This window comes from Melopsittacus undulatus, chromosome 1 (assembly GCF_012275295.1).
Source record: "Melopsittacus undulatus isolate bMelUnd1 chromosome 1, bMelUnd1.mat.Z, whole genome shotgun sequence".
In the NCBI taxonomy this organism is placed as follows: Eukaryota; Metazoa; Chordata; class Aves; order Psittaciformes; family Psittaculidae; genus Melopsittacus; species Melopsittacus undulatus.
In genome coordinates, this window is record NC_047527.1 from 87,278,205 (window position 1) to 87,298,170 (window position 19,966).

Consider the following 19,966-nt stretch of genomic DNA (forward strand, 5'->3'; position numbering starts at 1 on the left):
GCTCATGCACAGGGTGATGAGTGACAAGGCCGTCCTTGTTTTCTCTTTAGGTTTTTTGTGAGTGATTCTGTACATAGCTAGCATGCTGGGGATGCTAAGGGCTGTTGTCATCCCTGGTCTCTACTCCCAGTCATCACTTCTCTTTGCTGCAATATACCCCTCCATAAACTATCAATAAAAGTACTTCCTGTCTCCTGGTGGACATTATAAAATATTTGGCTGAGAGAAGCACACTTTAAAAGTAGGATGTAGTAGACAAGGTTTCATCAGGAGCACATTGTCCACTTAATGGGCTCTCACATGTTAAAGCAATTTCCAGGGGAATCTGGGGATTCTCTGTGCTGGCCTGTGATGTGCTCCTGGAAATTGTCACCTTCTCCAATGCATTAGGCAGTCAGTTGTTCAAACAGAAAGAAAACCAAAGGTAAATATTTTAAGTGAGCCTGTAATTTTTTTAATGTTCATTCAAATAAAAGTAGAGTTTTCTCCTTAACACCAAAAAAAAGAAAAAAGGCACCTCCATTAGCATGGCTTAGAAGTGAATTTTTTAGCTTTCACAATTCAGACGCAGGAAATGGTGTCTACAGTGCTACTATGTAGAAGAAGTGATCAAAATACAGAACATAACACTCAAGTGCACACATGCTTTATTTTAAAATCTTATTACACTGTAGTTATAAAAAGTCTGGAATGGAAAGCAGGCTTATATGCAAGAGCAAAACAAGAAGATAATTTTATTAAGAAGATATAGACTCTGGTAGGACTGCTTAATTACTTAACAGAGATTGTCACCTTGCATTTACAACACACTGTTCAGTCCCTTGAACCCAGAGGACTTATATGGAGACTTTGACACTGCAGTTTCTAATATAGTCACATAAGCTGTACAAAATGAGTGTGTGCAGATGCCTTAAGTGAAATCATCTAAAGGTCTGGTGCTCCTGGATCCAGGGATACTCATTGAGCATATCAAGTGGTATGAATCTTTGCTTTATTCCACATTCTCTAACAAAAAAGCAGCCTGCATTTAACAGCTGATCACAGGTTTTGCACTAGGCCATGTGTGGAGCAGAAGGCAACTCCCTTGCTTTCTTACTAATGAGACCACAAAATGACAGCCATCCACAGTACAATAAAGGCCCACTGTTTAATGAGCATGAGGCTCCTTTTAACTACTTTGGAAGTTCAGTTAGCTCACCTGTGCTGCTAGTACAGGACATACTCTTATACACTGTCCTGTGGAGAAGAGTTGCCACAGCTTGTGGCATGTTCTTCTTTGCCTCATGGAAAGAGATCTCAAGGATTTCATGGGAGATAAGAAATGAACACACACACCCCTGCTGACCTAGCACAATGGGGTACATGGCTTAGGATGGAGTGGTGCCCTGCATGGAAGACTAATGGAAACCAGAAGGTCCTCAGTGGAGGAGCAATGCCTTGGGAGGCCCTACTGCACCTCACAGAAGAATATGCTTCAAGAAAGACATGAAGGAGATCCAGCTTGTGAAGTTTCTGACACAGGATACATCTTTATTCCTTTTCCAGCTGAGCTTCTGTCCCTGGATATTTCTGAGGTTGCTCATATAACAGCACTTCATTCTGCAGCAGCAGTGATTTCCAGAAACTTTCAGGCATGGTTTAATTTAAACTCATCCCCAAGTGTTTCACCTAAACTCACCCCCAGCTCCAGTTCAGGATATTTGCTAGTCTTGTGGGGCTGGCAGGAGAAGATCCTCAGGCTGTCCCCATCACTTCTCTCTCCTTCACCCCATTTAACATCTGGCAGACCCTGGACTGCTCTGGGCAACACACACATGTGGGAAATGGGGCTGCAGGATGAGTTCAGGGGAGAAGAAAAGGCAGGAAAGCATGAAGAAATAATACAACATATACAAGAGACGTGACCAGGAAATGCAGGTTTGGTGTGAAGAACTCTGAGCAGGAGCATGAAAATCTCTGTATTTTCATCAAGTAAAAGAGAGGAACAGCATATCAACAGCATAGGGGGTGGGGTGAGGGCATGAAGTACATAAGTGAGTATGTGTGGGTGTCTGCACACATGAAAGACTAAGAGAAAGGCAAAGGGAAGCAGCAAGAGGAAACAAGGAGCTGGGAATATTCTGGAGTTAACATATCCTGAGAGATGCTTCCAGCAAGTGAGGTCTCCATGAACTGGAAAATTATAATGTCGTAATATAAAGCAGTCCCTTTAGCTAGAAGTACCTGTTTTTATTGCAGCCTGAATGATCTACCATAGGGTTGTGTAATTCAATCTAAGAATTTATAACTCTGGGTTCTTTTTTCAGTGAAATATCAGGTCTTAATTAAAACTAAAGTTCAGACTACTTTGGTGAATGGAGCTTTTCAGATTCCCTTGCAGCGCTAATGCTAAAGACCATAAATACCAGTGAACTATAGGAATAATATGGCCTAGAATTGCCTTTAATTACATGTATCTAATTTTAAATCACTCAGGTGCTTTTTCATGCTCTCCCCAGCCTTACCAAGTTAGGTTTCTTTATGAAGTTTTTGTTCAGCACAAGGATGACGAAAATAACAATAAGCAAATCTCTGCTTCTTCCTCTTTTCTCCCCCCATCATGATATTTTGAAATATAGCTAAATGAGAGATGAAGGCAGCATCCTGGTTCATGGTTTCTGAATCTGGATATTCAGCTCACCATACACATGCCTCAAAGCATTAGAATCCAGGCTTGCAATCAGCTTTCGTAAACCTGGTTGTCTTGGAACGGTTTTTACTTCCCAGATCAAGGTGGAGTTCGCTGGGATTTGCCTGTAGGAGAAGAGGAAGGCAACAATATTGTAATCAGCCAGCCAGTGCTCTCAGCCTGACCTGCTGGAGGAACTGAAAGTGGACAGTATAACATGTCTCAGTTTTTTTATGTTTCATTCATTCTCATGAGTGTCCTATAAATTATTCCCTCCGTCTTCTATTCCTCTCAGAACTGACTCTGCCAAAGCCTTTTCTAGTCTTTCCTCCAGGATAATTTTAAATTTCCAAAATGAATCAATTTTCTTCTGCCTCCTCTCACTTCCTCTCACAATTGCTTTCAGAATAATCTGTATAGCTAACACATTTTTTTTCTACTTTATTAAACCCATTTTACCTATTATAGCTTATGAGTGATTCTTTAAATGGTTAAATAAGTCTTTGTTATGAAGTGCCCATGGCATTCCTGTGCAAACTCAATGCAGTGCTGATGAGATGCTGAGCTCCTCTGGCAGATCCTACCTTCAAACACCCTCCCATAGTTGTAACATCAGCATATCTCACTGGCCGCTTCAGATGACTTCATGTCCACACAAACAGGCCAAAGTGTTTGTGGGAGTCCTGCTGTTAGCAGTTACCCTTTTACATTATGTATGACTCTTAATAACTCATACTATCAAGCAACTGTATTCTGCACTGCTCTTGATTTCCATTTCAGCTACAACTAAGGTGTGCACAGAGAGCCTTAAGTATTGTGTTTCTGTGTTTTCTCAGTGCTTTCACTATGTTCTGTGTGCAGATTTTGAAGGCTGATATTGATTGATTATATTTGGGGGATGTCAGGATACCGCTGCTCTAAAGGAACCAACGGGGAAGGAGGCATAGCGGGCAACTATTTATAAAAGTAAATGTTGTTTTCTTCAGTGTTAAGAGGATTATGAATTTAGCCAGTGTTTTCATCTCACATAACTATGGTATTCCACAAAGAACTGATTAAAGTCAGAATAAAGTAAGCCTAAACTTCAGCTGCACTTTCAAATTCTTATCTGGTAGGAGTTGGCTCTCAGATTTCATGTCCTGCGACAGGGTCAGGACAAAAAAATGACAGCCCAGGCTTAGCACAGTTGCCACAAGACAAGAAGCCTTAATTAGTACTAAATGAGCTACCTAACCTGAATATTTTTTTTCACTGCATGTTTGCACCTTCTAAAATGAGAGGTATTCTAGTTCCTTAGAGGTTAGCTTAAGTACCTCCACATGGCACTGCATTACATTTTGCATATACAATCACAGGTAACCTGGAGCATGTACCCAGTTTTAGAAAAGAAAAAGCAGAGGAAGATCATATTTTTTTATGCGATTATGTGCAGACTGATTCCAGCAAGTGTTTTCCTTCTGTTTGCCTTTGTTCTTAATAAGAGATATTTTGTTTCCCTCAGCTGGACAGCCTGCTCCACCAAATGCCCACTAAAATGGTAGCATGATAAAGCAACGACTTCAATTGCTGCACAAGGTTAAATACCTTTTTAATGTAAGAGTTTATGGGAATGATCTGCAAGGGACTATCTGTATGGAAAGCGAAAAAGATATTATACAAGTCTGCTGTGCAGCAAGTTTCACTCTACTTTCTTGAGCACTTGGGATGCACTCTCTGGATGAAGGTTTCCAGACGACGTTTTCACAGTGCCCTAGTGAGACAGGGTAGCACTACCATCTCTGATTTTTAGTGCTAATATCTCTGCATATATGTATATATATACATATATTTATATAAAAGTGTGTGTGTGCAGGAAGGCAACATCTCCCCTGGGAAATCAAACACACCTTTTCCTGTTTCTTTACTGTACTATTTCTAAAACAACTTGCTTTTCTCTACAAATGCTAGGACTAGCTGAGCTTTCACATGTAGAAACACCTGAAGTGACTTACCTGCTAGTGTGAAAGCATGCTTGGCTAAAATCCATTTAAAACTATTCATCACTGCCTTGTTAATTCTCATTTGTCATGCAAATACTATGACACATGTAGGAATTACTGCTGCCAAAAGCTTTTACCTAAGTCATGCCCCTCATCTGTCTGAGGCCAATAGCTAAATATCATTATATATATATATATATATATATATATATATACACACACATGTATTGTTTTTATGAATGGTCAAGACTGAAGCCCCCAAGCCACTACATTGCCAGAATAATGTATCAGCTGGATCCTACATACCTGTTTTGTGGAGTCACCCAAGTGATACAGAAAAGGTAACTTAAAAATGCAGAGAGATCAAAAGTCTCACCCCCACAAAGAATCGCAGAAGCCACATCCCATATGTGACAGTCCCTGATGGACAGGGAAGCAGTGGGAGAGTGGGAAAAGACTAGACTTTGCAAATGGAGTAAGGTCAACCTAATATGATTTTCCTGGGAGAGGATTTAGTGATGAATTGTTCTGAGTAATATGCTGAGTCATCACCACACTGGAACCATTTATCACTCTGAATGCATGGAGGCAAATTGTGATTATTATTTAAATAAACTACAACCGCCTGCTGCTCTGTCCTTTGTGCATATAACCTGCACCTTCACTCATCTCAGATAAGTTAAATCTTAAAATGACTAAGCTGATCCATTTCCATTTTAAGTGATGATAAGGGCACTACTGAAAAAGGCAAACATGTTGACTTGAAAGAAAATGTCATCTTTCTGTCAGTCCTTTTTATGCCCTATCTCCTGATGCACCTGGCAACTTCAGCATCTTTCAAGGTGAGAGCAGCTCATGGCAGCTTTTGATTTGAGAAGGATGCAGAACAACAGGGGAGGCTGGCACAGCTAGGCAGCAATGAGGGCTACTGCTGCAACTTGTGTAACTCGTGAACTGTGCTGAGTCATGTTCAGCAGCGTCTATGACATGCCTTGTGCACAAAACAAACACAGTATGATGCCCTTTCACAGTCATTTTTCTACCCAGTTCTACTCTGGAGACTGGTTTTGATCTTTTTTATCCCTGGCCCAGGTGCAATCAAACTCAGACCTCCCCTACTGGCTGCCGATAATGCTGACAATTTATGTAGCTGCTGAAGCACAGGCAATTTTTCAGACTCCTTTTGCACACACCTGGGGACCCTCAGCTCAGGTAATGATAGATGGTATTGCTTTGGCTGCCCAAGACTAAGCAATGGCTGCAAAATTTCCAGTTATCCTGGAACTGGCTAATGCTGAGCTTATAACACTGGACTCATAACACTGAACTCAAATGGGAGGAGGGTCTAGGAAACAACGTGCTCAGAGTACGGGTACCACTGCGTCAGCATGAGGTGCAACTCAGTATAATGAAGGTGGCTTTCCTTTTCATCACACTTGGGAGTACCCTGTGTTGAGGGCACACCTCTGTGCCATGGCAGCCCTGTGCAGTGGTGCTGTCAGGGGCAGGGGAGAGCTGTGTTATCACACACGCTGCAGCCATCCCTGAGGGCTCTGCTGCATCTGAGACACATCTCATGTCTTGACATAAGCTTGCAAAGATCATCTGAGGTATCTGAACGTCTTGTATAATCATGATTAACATGAGTGGAGAAAAGCCATTTTGAAAGACAGCACAAGACTTGATTTGCACATTCTGAGTGAGTGGCAGTAAACACTTCATGTGTAGAATAAATCTGTCCTCCTTTCTGTGATAGAAGCTCATAGATGCTATTGTCAAGTGCTAAAAATAACATAATACAGTGAAAAAGTAAACTCAGGCTGCATTAACAACTACCTACAACCACTACCCCTTTCTCCAATGCTGGTGCTGAACGGGTGAAATGCTCTCACAGTCTCTCTGCATGGTCTCTCTGGACAGCCTGACTTCTGACTATTGAGACCTACAGCTCCCCTGTGTATTGAATTTTGAAGAAAGGAGAGAGTGTCTGAATTGAATTACTCAGCTCAGCGTTAGTTAAGTGCCTCTTGTGAGCTTTCTCCTGTGAGCAAGGAGGAGATGAACTCCCAGCTAGTTGTGCTTTTTTTTTCCCTACCTGAACTCCTTTTTCATCGTCCTCAGCACGCCAGGTCCCTCAAGGCGAAGAGTGACATTCTCCAGGGTTTGTTTCAGAGGATTGGTGAATTCCACAGTCACAGACATTACTTTACCAGCTACCAGCTCACCTTGGGTCTGCAAGACACAGAAAGTACAATGCTTCATGAGATAATAATTAAAAGCCTCATGGTGAAGTCTGTAGAGTTAAATGCACAGTACTTGCAAGGAAGAGGAGGAAGGAGAATGAAGCACACAGCAAAACAGCATGAGGCAGAGAAAGCCTAGTAAGATGAATGGGCCCATAGGTACCACTGCAGATATTTCTACACATTGCAATCTTCCCTCAAGACACGTGGTAGGTCAGGAGGCAGCTCTCATTTCCAAAGGAAGAAACAGAAGTCTACGTGCACAGTCCTGGAGCTGAGTGTCCAACTGAGGGCATGTCCAGCTGAGGAGGCCTCTCCCCCAGAGTCTGCTTCCCTCCCCAGGCACTGAAGTGCACGCTCTGCTCAGGACATGAGCTCCAGAAGAGGAGGGCAGGAATTATTACCCTAAATTAGAAACACAGGCTCACACTGCTTGCAGCTCTGAAAAGTGTTGTGCCCATCTTCCCCAACAGCCTTTTGTGCTCTGAAAGGTTTCTAACCCTGTTTGTGTGCTCTACGTAGACCTGAGAGCCAATAGTCCTCCAAACCCCTTACATAACAAAAAACACAATACAGTTTGCACTGGAAAATATTAAGCTGTGGGACTAACAAGCAGTGTTCACATTGACTTCCATATGTATGTATGTGTACTGTACACAGCTGAAGGGATCTGTCTGTCCCTTCAGATCAGTGCAGGTAGTACAGTTGCCTGGAAAATACCTCCAGAAGAGCACATTTTTAAACACAGACTACATGCATGGGAATTGTGTTTTGTTTTTTCCCTAGAAACATAACATTTCTCACACAACACAAAAGGCTCAGGCAAGGGTTTTCAACTTATGGTTGGCAGAACCCAGCTGGTCCATGAACTACTTTAAAGGGCGTTGAGAAGTATCTTGTCAAAAAATTTAAACTGCTCTGCTGGGGTCTGCAGCTCTACTGCAAAACTTTAAGGAGTAAGACGTCTGCAAAAAAAGCTGGAAAGACTCCGATCTAAGGGATTACTGCACTGAATACCAGTATATTGACTGGAGCTAAGGGTGAGCTACTCACAGCTGGGCTCTCAACAGCATTTAGCCACCTGCATTTGCAAAAAAGACATCAGTGGCATTTTCAGAAGTTCTAAGTCAGAGGTCTCATGTCCTCATATTTCAATCGTCCAGTTAAGGTCACAGATGTTCCTCCTGAACATCCACAGATGCAACTGAGACAATGATATGTATTTGCTGAGTGTATTTTTGTAATCTGGTCTCAAGCTAAATTAGAATATGGTGTAATTCCCTCAACTGTTAACTCTGACAACCATCTTCAACCAATAGAGAAAGATCTGAAGATGAGGAGGAATGTTTTTCATACTACTTTTTTACTCTCACAGTAAGAACTCCAGTCTGTCAGTCACATTCACTGAAGAAATCTGACAAGACAACTAGGAGGATAAGCTTCCTCAGATTTCTTAGAACAACAATAAAGTGAAGCTTCCTATATAAATAGTAATATATAGGTATATACATATGTGTGTGCACACACACTTGAAAGATCCAACTATTAAAATTTCAGCATATCTTTGCACATCACAAAGAACTGAAGAAACAAACTCAGTTTTACTAGAAAACATGGTTATTAGACAACAACCTATCCTATATACTAAAGACCCTTTCTTTATAAGAGCAGAGAGGATAAACAATTTTGAACATGAAATTGGAGATGCTGTATGAGATGTTCTGTGTAACTACTGAATTGGAAGAACTTTCTACTTTTACAATTCGTTTACTGGAATCAGGTATTTGAAGTAGAGTTTATCTGTCTTGTTTACCTCCTCTCTAGAATGCTCAGTAAACCAAAAAACTTTTGTTTGCAAATACAAAGAACTCTCATCAGAGCATTATGGCATTTCTGCAGACCATGAAATGGAGTGGGTATTTTTGGTAAACTTCACTCTAAGATCCCTTCTGAAACAAACTGTTTTCTATGATTCTATGATTCAGTGCAGTTTTGATCTACATTAAAAAAAAAAACCCTGACTTTTTCTGCAGCAGGCTGTGGTTACCACACAAATTATGATATGGAAACCTGAACTTTGATTCAAATAATATACAGGAGAAAAAAAGTCTATAAACAGATTTCTTTCAAGGTCCTGAATTTTAGGAAGCTGCATTCATGTTTATATAAAGCTTCCTGAACAGATGTTCTGACTATTTTGTTTTTTGAGTATTAGGAAAAAAGGCAGATCCAAATAGAGTAACTCAGAACAGATGAAGGCTCAGTGCTTTTGAGAATGAGGAAATTTATTTGGATGCTCAGTTATGATTCAGAATGTTAAATCTCATCTCTGAATTTGCTATACAACATAGGGTCTTTGTCCTATTATGAGTATTACACTTCTACATTTTCATAGGCACCATGCTGCATGGAGAAATGCTTGAACTTTGAGGGAACTCCACTGGTAGTACATTCACAGCATGGTAGCAAAGCACTGAAATCCTTAAAGCATTGTCTAAAATCAATGCTGCCTGTCCAAGTCTAGAGAAACTTTCCACAACACCTGCAGGAGATTTCCAAGAAAATTCACCTCACTAGCTTCATTCTTCAGCAGGAGGCCTCTGTGCTGTGCTGCTTTAAATATAAGACTTCTGAAGAAGTTAAAGACTTGAGTGACTGGAGTGAGTAATCTCTCTTAGCCTTTGAGTTTCTTCAGCTTTTTCAGATCTTTTCCCCTCCTTCCTCCACTAAGATCACTTTAGCTGTCTACTACCAGTGATGCTGCCAGCCTCAGACTTTAATATAGGGATACTCAGTACAATATATAACATACCTATACACCCTCATACACCCCAGCCAGCCACTGCTTTAAAAGGTCCATTTTAAACTGAAGGTCTAATGCGCACATACACATACACCCCTCCATTAGAGATGTACAGTCAATGTGACAGCCTTGTACAGAGCAGCCTGCATGCAGCATTGTGATCTATCCCCTTCACCATGGCCTTGAGCTACCTTGATCCGCAGGGCAGGAACTTCCAGGACTGTCGCCTTCTGCATGGCCAGGATCTTCCCAGTTTCATTGATTTGTGCCGTCACAAAGAAGTGAAAGGAGGCTTGGTCCAGCAGGTCACTCATGTATTCACTTGCTTTGATCACAACATCAAAAGCACTAGCTGAGGGGAGAAACACAAAAGAAAAAAAAAGTACTGAAGGAATCTAATGGCTGATTGCTCCTCCCATCATGGCCAGTGCCAGTTATACAAGTGCCTTGGAAAAGTGTCCCATGTCCAAAGAATGGCTTTGATTTTTTTTCCCAAACTGTCTCAATTTCTTCACCTCACCATTCCCCCTCTTATCTTGCCCTCTTTCCATTTAGGCTGTGAGCTCCCTGAGTCAAAGCTGTGTTTGTGCAGTCTCTGCTCAGTGCTGGTCAACATGCGCCCAGGCCACAGCTGAAGGTTTCTAGGCACTCCCACAAAATAAGTGAGAAGCAAGACTGGCAATAAGTAGCTACTGGGCATGAAGGTCAAAACCAGCTTTTGAGTGTCACGCCTGCAAATATTTCCTCTTCCACTTTATTCCTGTGCTTTCTCTGCCTCTCTTCCTGGCAGAGATGCCACCAGGGATGCCCCAAGAACAGCCACTGCGGCTCACACTATGGGGTGTGAGCCCATGGAGGCTACCTGGGAGACAACCTGCTCTGCAGGACATATCTGGATATCTGCCTTTGTCCTACACTGGACTTGTCTGCAAAATTTAGCAAGAAGGTCCTCCTGTCATCAGCATACCCTCCAGAGAGTTTTCACGTGTTCCCTGACAATAATTACTGAAAGGATCACACCCCCCTAGGCTAGATGGTTGAGATGCAGGGAATCATTAATTTTAACCATATTGAACTGCAATTCCCAGTCCAACAATGGTGTGAGAATGCAGAAAAGCAGAAAAGCAGACTTGCTAACAAGTAACCATGCAGAATGTATAGATCTGGTCCTCTTAGCTTTATAAACATTCATTATAACTCTAGTAAACATATCAAAATCACCCATCTGTTAACTATGATTATTACCATTATCCATTATTTGTATTGTATTTGTGACATACACTGTACACACTGAGATAATTCAACTCAGTTGGGTAAATTACATTCACCCCTTTTCACTCTTTTGATCCACTCACATCAAAACGAGTGTCTTGATTTGGTTTCAAAGCTATTCCCTTGGTGATCACCTGACCTGGATTTACCAGGCCAGCCTTAAATTTACTTGATGTGCTCACCCTTCCTCCCTCTTTCCCTCCCCTTCACTCTGTGTCTCTTATAGAAGAGTTTCTCATAATGCTTTAAACTGTAAATTATAAATTGGGCAAGGTATTTACCATTTGTGTAAACTAAGTAAATAAATAAATGATTTATAATCAAAGAGAAATTTACAGCAAAAGGAAAGATAAACTTTGCTGTTTAATCACCAGAGAAAAAAAAAAAGAAAAAAAAGAATAATGGACTTCTATTTCCTTAGAACTGTCTGTGCTAGTAAGATACAACTACCATGTACTGCACCTGGGAAAGCCAAGGGAGACACAACACTGGGCTGCCTTACAGCCTTTACAAAAACAGAGAAAACTAAACATAACCAAGTGGATGTGAGAGCATCTTTGAAGGCACTGGAAAGTTTAAGCTATTCAAATCCTCAAAGATGTTTTCAACCCACACAATTCCTTTAATCATTATTCTGAAAATCATGCTTTTACTTCTTGTTTGAAAACTTACTCTGCTTCATTCTCTCATCAGCATGGGCTGGAAGAATGCCTCTGACACATCTTTACTGTACTGTAATTTTTTGTTACCTCCAGATATACATATACACTATCTGCCATGAATGAAGCCTGCAAATTCTGCTTCAGTGTCTCAATAGGTATCCTTCCATCACACATCTGACAGAGTATTCTCATGCAGTTGCAAATGATCATGCTGCCTCCCTTCACACTGCCTGTCTGCTCAAACACTCTTTCTGATAGCACTCCTTTCCAAAGCAAAGGTGAAAGAATTCATGATCAAGTTTTATATATCACCTTCAGAGAAGGTGCAATGTGTGAGAGTTTTTTGTCCTGTTGCAGGACAAAATGGTCCACAAGTTGATCATTGTAGCTCAGATATAAGCTAATTTCCACCTTGAATGATGGTAATACCTAAAAACATGCCTCCTTGGCAAGAAGCAGTGATGGGGACATACCTTTGATACACATGCAATAAAATCCATGTTCTTTTCTCTCAGGTGCCTCCCTCTTAACCTGTATTCACTCACAATCAGTCAATTCAGAGTTTGCAGCATGGTTTCAATAAGCTTTTTACAAGCCATTTACTTAACCTAGAAAAAATGGACTACAAGGTTCAGTAATGCTTAACATCTATTCATTTAATTTCTTGCATTGAAGAGCTAGATGAGTCTCAAAGCCCTGCAGAAGCTGTGTTTTAGGTAATAATACCTTAAACAGACCTTTGATGCAATAGCAGACATAAGTCTTGGAACCAAGCACAAAACACAGCCAAAAGTGTAGCAGTTATTTGCACATTTCTTACAAGATGGCTGAATTTTCCCCCGTCAAAGAAGAGGCACAAAATTTAGACTTGAGAATTTGAAATTGATTTTTTTTTTACTGTACCTAACCAAGTGTCCAAAGGTTTTGCAGTATTTCAGATCAAATACTTAGTAACTGACACAAGACACTATAAAACCCCACACTGTGTTTTGACTGATAGGCTGTGCTGGAACAACCCAATGCCCATTTTCAGACCCCCCGCAAATGAGTCAGGGAGTTAGAAAGAACCATTAGGCAGTTGTCAGGGCTTTGTTATAGACCAGAGGTAGAATTTTTATTAACCTTCACCTATAGATCCCTCTAAGTGAAGTCCTACTTTATGGAGATTAATCAGCTCCAGATAAAGATGTGCAGTTTTAAATGATGTTCAAAGGGAGGAAGAAAGCAGAGGATTTTTTTCATGGCATGGTGGGAACTGTGGTTCCATGGGGGCTTGTCACTGACATAAAATTTGTTCTCTTTGAGAAGAGAGGGCTCACAGTGTCTCTTGAGCTGGGATGAGATATACAAGATGGATGAGAAAGCTCAGAGTTGCTGTGATCCAGCACCAGATTCAGATCAAGAAGCCCATCCTTTGGCCACCCAAAGTCCACTCCCATTGTGCTCATCAGAGATTGCTTTTGACCAGTAGCAGCATCAGGAAGGCAAAATCATTGCTCCTGACTCTCTCAGTAGGGAACTCAAGTGGAGGATCCTTTGCCTTAACCTCCATAAGGGCACATTCTCATCACTTCTGCAGAGCTGGAGACATTGACCCAAGATAAAGAGGCCTATCAGGAGAACAAGTGATTGGCAGTTACTTGTTGCTGGAGAAGCCAGGGATCTATAGCCAGTCTGCTCCATAGTGCTTTGGAGTACAGCAGGTCCTCAGCACTTGCTTACTGTTTTCTGAATGGGGCTGGCATGACTGCCATGAAATGGTTCAGTTATGTCCAGATTAAAGAAGGACAACATCCTTCTTTGTTACTTCGAGCAATGCAAAATCCTGCCCTCAGCAGTGTGAGTTAGGCTGCCAGGAACTGCTTTTCTCATGAGAAGAGGGAGACAGGATCTTCTCATCACAATCCAGAGGGCACTAGGAAAAGCAAATGCTATGTCTATAAAATAATAACTCACCTTTGGGGTGCCTGCCCAGCTGACAAATGTCCCTGTTCCATAATGGCACATTCTAGTTACGCAGAAACTTTTCAGATCACTGTAAATACAGAATCCTGAACCACCCAGTCCTCCATAGTCCACTCAGAGCTTGTCAGTTCCTACCAGGTAAGACAAGGTATTCACCTTTTTGTCCCTGTAAATGACACCTGAAAAACCAGAACTTTTCTTCCACTTGCTGTGATACTGCTAGAAGCCTAAATATATGAAAAACAATACCTTGAAGCTTAATACCTGAACAACTTTGTTTTCTTTTGTACTAAACAAGAAAAATCAACAGTTCCCAAACATTCATCTTGGTGTAAGGGAGCATTATGCAGAGAGCAACAGATGGAAGAAAACAGACTCAGCTTTAAATGACACTTGTAGCAGGGCCAGAGCTGAGAGTGGAGCTTCCTGACACCCAATAGAGTATCCTACCCCTAGCTACTAGAATTGCCTCTACCCATGGGTGGCAGTTAATGACACAGAGAAACAAAGATAGCAATATCACAGAAAACAAAGGTTTGAAAGCACTATGCAAGCCTTACATGAAGAGGGCTCCAGTTTTGCACTGAAAGAGTGTTTCTTGAATTCGCTTTTTGCGACTCCTGTATAAAACACTATGTTGCCTGAAAGGTAGGCAGTAGCAGTGTAGTAGTTGCGACTTCTGTTCCTGAAAGTTATAGTGACTTTAAAGTCACTGCCAAGGACTGCCTTTTGCACTTGGAAGTCCATGTCAACGTCTGTTTGTGGCTGATACACATCTTGAGTACTTGGCTTTTTAACACCATACATCACAGCAGTCTCAAGAGCCAGTCTCTCCTCCTCTGAGCCTAGAAAGGAATGAAAATCAAATTTAGAAAAGAAACAAGGGTACTGCATTAGCCTAATTACCTATCACATGGGTGCATCTTCCATAGTTTGTGGTAGCTGAAATGAATGGATGAGGACAGTGAGCCTTCCTGTGGTAAAGTTAATATTAGGAGAACTTCACAGCTTCCATGTGAGCTGTGTTAAAGATTCAAGCCATGTCAAATAAACTGATGTAGCTTAACTGATATTAATGAGGCTACACTGATTTACTCTGTGAAACATTTGGCCTGAGTAAGAAATGTCTAAACAGCTCTACAGAAAGCCTTGAACTGTTTTGAATGCTTTTTGGATGAGTTTATTCCATGTCTACCCTTTGGTTTCACTACAGCTTACTCGGTCCAAAGCATTTCTGAGTAGCAAAGTTTGTGCTTTCTCAAGGCATCTGCAGTGTTTATGGGATGAAGCTACAAATAAAGAAGGGCACCTTGGCAGCTTTGTATGAAGCTCCCTCAGTGCCAGAGGTTTGTAAATACATCATCCAGGATGCGATTGAGATAAATCTGCATTGGTATGGTCCCACACTATTTCAGGTTACCTTCTTGGAACTTGTACTCCTCGGTAATCTCCATCATTCCATCACCCCCAACTTCCTTGGTCACAATCAACTGCCCAACATGGGTTGTGTCAATTTTTTCTATCACTTGGATTCCATTTTTCTGCCTTCTTGAGAAAACAATATCACTATTCACCTGTAAAATTAAATGACAAAGGACAGAGATATGTGGAAGTAGAGAGGGGAAGGAAAGCCAGCCTTTATCCCCTCAAAATAATGACACGTTGACTTGAAGTGCCACTAATTACTTGCATTGAAGTCCCATGTTTAAAATTAGTCATATGCTATAATAATGACTAGATTCATTTTACTAGTGATAGCTCCAGAATAACTGACAGCATAAACTTGAGCATGGTACAGAGATACCCTTTAGGCTTGAGGAGCATGTTTACATGAGACCACAGAGAGGGGCATGCTTCATAGATAAAATATCTTTATTCTTTTCCGTCCTAAACTATATATAATTCAATTAGAGAGAGACTTGCTCTACAGTTGCTGCAATTCGGAGAACACCAGCTCTGGTGGTGCAAGAAGTTAAAACTCCAGATCAGGCCATCTTGCTCCTTGCGGAGATATTTCCCTCTCTGTTCTGTCAGTCAAACCACCCATATGAGCTCTCCTTGACCTATTGCAGCCAAAAAGAATGTTGTGAGCAGACTTCTTTAAAATTATTGCATCCATTTTGACTGAAAAAAGCAAGGAAGCTTTAACATAAGCAGCTTTGCTGGCAAGCCTGAGAAGGAGGTAATGGCTAACAAGGGATGAAGATGAGCAGCTAGAGCTACTGACTCATTTGCCAGCATAGCTGGAATCTGGGAAGGATAAATGACCACAGCCTGAAGTTTCATTAGAGCCAGAGTAGCTTTTCCTGCTTATTACACTGGTGAGCAGAGATTAGAGAAATCTCTGTCATTCATTAGAGCTGTATCACACCTGCTGGCCTGCATGTCAAAATATAATGATGAATTTTTTCTTTGACGTGGAGTGTGCATGAAGTAACTTCTCAAATACATACTGCAGTGGAGCCCTATCTGCTGTCTCACCTATGGTCCCACTAATATCTGTCAATGTAGTGAAAATTTTCAAATCTGTCTGTACCTCAGCATAGACAAAAGGAGCATCAAATTGGAAGCAAACGTGACCATGTTTAATGGCTTGAACTGAGGCTGGGCCACACCTGTACATACCTACAAGGAGAAGAGAGATAAAGTGAGAGATAAATTAAAAACATGTCAAAACGTTATATTTTCTGAAAGAAAAAGAATTCTTGGGGTTGGTGAACTCTTTTAATAGTTTACAGGAACTGCTGACCAAGAAGTGAAAATTTTTGTTTCTCTTACCAGACCTCTAAACAACACAGACTCAAGTCTGAGACAACTCAATGGTTCCATACCTTAATGGCACTGTAAAGTTCACTGTAAGTCTCAAGTGCTTGAAATGCAGATACAGCTGGTTTTGATTTAAGCAGATAACTTTGGGAGAGCTCGGTTATACCACAGAATGAGAAAGGTCTCAATGCAATTTTGCTAAGAATGTCTTTAAAGAATAAGGACTAGAAAGAATTAACAGTGGCTTTTCACTTTTTCTCTCCTGCCTGCTCAGGATGCTTAGTAAGGATTGCAGACATAAAATAAAGGAGAATTAATTTGATCCGTCTCTTTTATTGGTTCTCTAAAATTTTAGAAGGCATCTTTAGCAAGAGAACTACATCTCTTCTATAGCAAGCAGGGCCTTTCTCATTAAGGATTTTGTGCATATGCATCATGAGCCATATTATAATGAAATCTAATATTTTAGAGCTCAGATCAGAAGGTCCTGAGTACAGGTGAATGTGGTTATCTGGTGCAAGAAGTTGTCATTGGCCATACGGTGCCACCGGTTCAGCTATCATGAGCTCATTGTTTGCCACAAAGAACTCAAATATTGGAAAGACAGCTAAAGAGAAATTCAAGCAGTATTACCATCACTGGTTTCTTGGGGTGTCCCATCAACAACCTGCCATCCTCCAAAACCAACAGGAAGATCGGGTCTGGTCATCCAAGCTTCATTCCAGCAATGATAGTTCCTTAGACAGAGATGGGACTGAAAGATTAAATTCTCGGAAAGAAGCATACAGACCAAACCAAAACTGCCTATTTATGTTCTGCCACTGCTTCAATAATGACCTTTGCTGATTAAGGGATGGAAAATCTGACTCTTTTTAGAGAACAGATTTTTAGGTTAAAGAGTTAGATACTCGTCTGATAAAACCTGAAGGCCACAATCTGTCATTGTAGTTTCTTGACTGCAAGTTGAAGAAGCCTTTTGATTCTTCTCATGTGTTCTGAATGCTAATATTAGTCTTAGAAAACTTTGCAGTGCCTGGAGATTGTTGGGGTATATGAAGATCTACACAAACTACAATCTCTTTCCAACCAGACACCTCCACTTCAGTCTGCCTGCAAAAGCAAGCTTTGAATTTCCTTCTAGCCATTCTAAAGCTTTGGTGCCTCTTCTGAAGAGATTTCAGGGTCAAATCCATAATGTACAGTGTATAGATTTGTTTTCGTGGCTCAAGACAAACATGCTTAACTGGTTTCCATCTTGGTTGAGAAAAAGATCTTATAAGGCTTTACAAGACTATGCTCATTGTGGATTCCTTATAAGGTTTTTCCAGCATGTCATGCCAATGAGGGAGGTCAGATCTCCTAGACCATACAGCTTTCAAAAAACACACTTACAATCACTGTGAGCCAAGTTTTGCCTTTAGGGCCCAGAACAGTATGCTGAAAGGTGAGTCATTAATCTTGGCACTCAGGGTTGAAATGTGGCACTTGGCAACATGCTTAGGAAAAGAAAAGCTAAAAAAACCCAAAAATCCACTACAGCACCATCAGTCTGCCCAGAATGTTTCAAAGATGAGTAGAAAAGAAAGACCTTGTAACTTCCTGAAGTGCTACTGGTGCTCAAGTGAGAGCACAAACAAGAAGAAAAGTAAAACTAGGAAGAGGGTCTTGCAGTACAGACAAAACAGTGCTTGAATGCCATGACTGCAAAAAATGAAAAGGAGGGAGTAGAGAAAGGGGCAATTTTGCTTGCAAATTATACATATGCTACAGCAGATATGAATAATTACATCTGTATAGCTGCTGATACAGCCTCTAAAACATGCAATGATATTAGCAACCAAAATGGGGATTGTTAAAACTCCGACCATTTCATTAATAATAGGTAAAAACCAGCCATGGAGCGGAGTTGGAAGGATCTGAGGCTTGTCTAACAAGACATTTCAAAGTGGAAATGAAAGCTTGGATCAGGGTAAAACTTGTCAGTTAGGAGAGTTAATGAAGCAGCACTACAGAAAAAGAAATTATTCAAGGAAAATGACGCACTCAGAGAATTTTTGATGCTGCTGAGAGTAGTCAATGCTGAATCATGCTCACAGAGCTTTGCTGAGGGCTACCAGAGAATGGGGACACACTTTGTGGTAGGTGGGGTTTTGAAAACTGTTATGCCAGCATGTGAGAGAGACAATCCCTGCCCTGAATCCTTCACTGGTTCACTTTGCATCAAAGTCAGATGTGTTACTGGCTTTGTGTTCTGTGAAAGAAGAACCTGAAGAGCAGGCAGGAGGGAAGGACAATAAAACCAAGGGGGGGATAACAATGTGGAAAATGGCAGCTTTGCTTAAATACTGTAATTAGGTAATGCTTTTTTTTCCCTATATTTTTCTATATTCATCCTAAGGGACAGGATGTTTCTTACTGGTTTCTATTGATGTAGTGCTGTGCACAACAGGACAGCAATTTCTTTCGGTCTGCTGCCATGCAAATAACAGATACATGTAAGGATATTGAATGCAGACAGGGAGAAGTTGCTTCTAAACCACATGAGTATTAAGGAAATGAGGATGAAGGGAACATTTCCTTCTCCAGAATGTAGCAGAAACCTCTCTGGTAGAAGTGAGCACAGTTTAGGAGCTGGCTCTGCAGCCATAATTCATTAAACTGATTCTGTAGTTCTATTCTACAGCAAGCCTGAGACATTAAAGAAAACAAGAATGGCTATACAGATCAATGTGGTGACCATTAAATATTTACAGAGATAGTTACGAATAGACTAAACAAAGAGATGGGGAAATTAATAAAAGATGACCAGGTGGGTTTTATGCCTGGAAGACAATTTAAGAAGGGTACTTAGTATTGCTTATGAGACAAGCACATGCTGAAAACAGCTGCTGCCCTTTCATTAGCTAATAAACTCAAGCATTGGCGTTGAGAGAGGCACTGATAACATTATTGAGAAATCAGAGAAAGGTGAGCTGAAGGCAAATGGGAGAACAGAGGTCTCAGAAGGGCTTTCTCCACAGGCCTGGACATAGATGGGCCCCCACGGGGCTGGGTGACTTTGAGTGTGTTTCTGCTGAGGTACTGATGTTGGTCTTCTTGGACCTCACAGTAGGAGTGAATCTTGATTTCCATCCAAGAGGAATATTCTTTAAGTGTCTTTATATCATCATTAGGAAAGACAAGGAGAACAAAGTAAGAGGCAGTACTGATGGGCTCAAATCCGGCCAGCTTTATAAAAATAACTCTTTGTTATAAAAATAACAAAGTCTGTGTAATTTTGTATATATGTTTTGTTGTTGTCGCTGTTTCCTATCCTGAGGGAAAAGATGATCTTTAATAAAAATAAATAAATGTCAGATAACATTCAGAGGGAGCCCCACATTCAGAGATTGATTGGACTAAAACTCCTGGCTCCAAGTATCCCTGAAGTCTGAGAGTATTTAAAACCTGAAGACAGATCAGCTCCAGCAATACAAGGCAATGGAAATGATATATAATAAAGAAAAAGAGCTCTGCTTCCGTTTTCAGGAGATTATAAATAAAAGCGAGAAATACATTTAAAAAATCATTATAAACACCTTGAGCATGTCCTCTTAAAAAAAGAAAAG

The 19,966-nt window shown here is 40.9% G+C and overlaps 1 protein-coding gene across 2 annotated transcripts in view; it reads right to left on the bottom strand.

Annotated features, from left to right (window-relative positions):
- Positions 1 to 624: 624 nt before the first annotated feature.
- F13A1 (coagulation factor XIII A chain) overlaps positions 625 to 19,966 on the bottom strand; it is a 64,505-nt gene continuing 45,163 nt past the window's right edge. For both annotated transcript variants that reach the window (XM_031049723.2, XM_031049722.2), the window contains 7 exons: positions 16,992 to 17,095; positions 16,129 to 16,217; positions 15,013 to 15,166; positions 14,153 to 14,437; positions 9,885 to 10,045; positions 6,743 to 6,879; positions 625 to 2,793 (listed from right to left, as the gene is read on the bottom strand). In XM_031049723.2, coding sequence (XP_030905583.2) covers positions 2,649 to 2,793; positions 6,743 to 6,879; positions 9,885 to 10,045; positions 14,153 to 14,437; positions 15,013 to 15,166; positions 16,129 to 16,217; positions 16,992 to 17,095 — 1,075 coding nt within the window. In that variant the 3' untranslated portion in view covers positions 625 to 2,648. The remainder of the gene's footprint in view (positions 2,794 to 6,742; positions 6,880 to 9,884; positions 10,046 to 14,152; positions 14,438 to 15,012; positions 15,167 to 16,128; positions 16,218 to 16,991; positions 17,096 to 19,966) is intronic.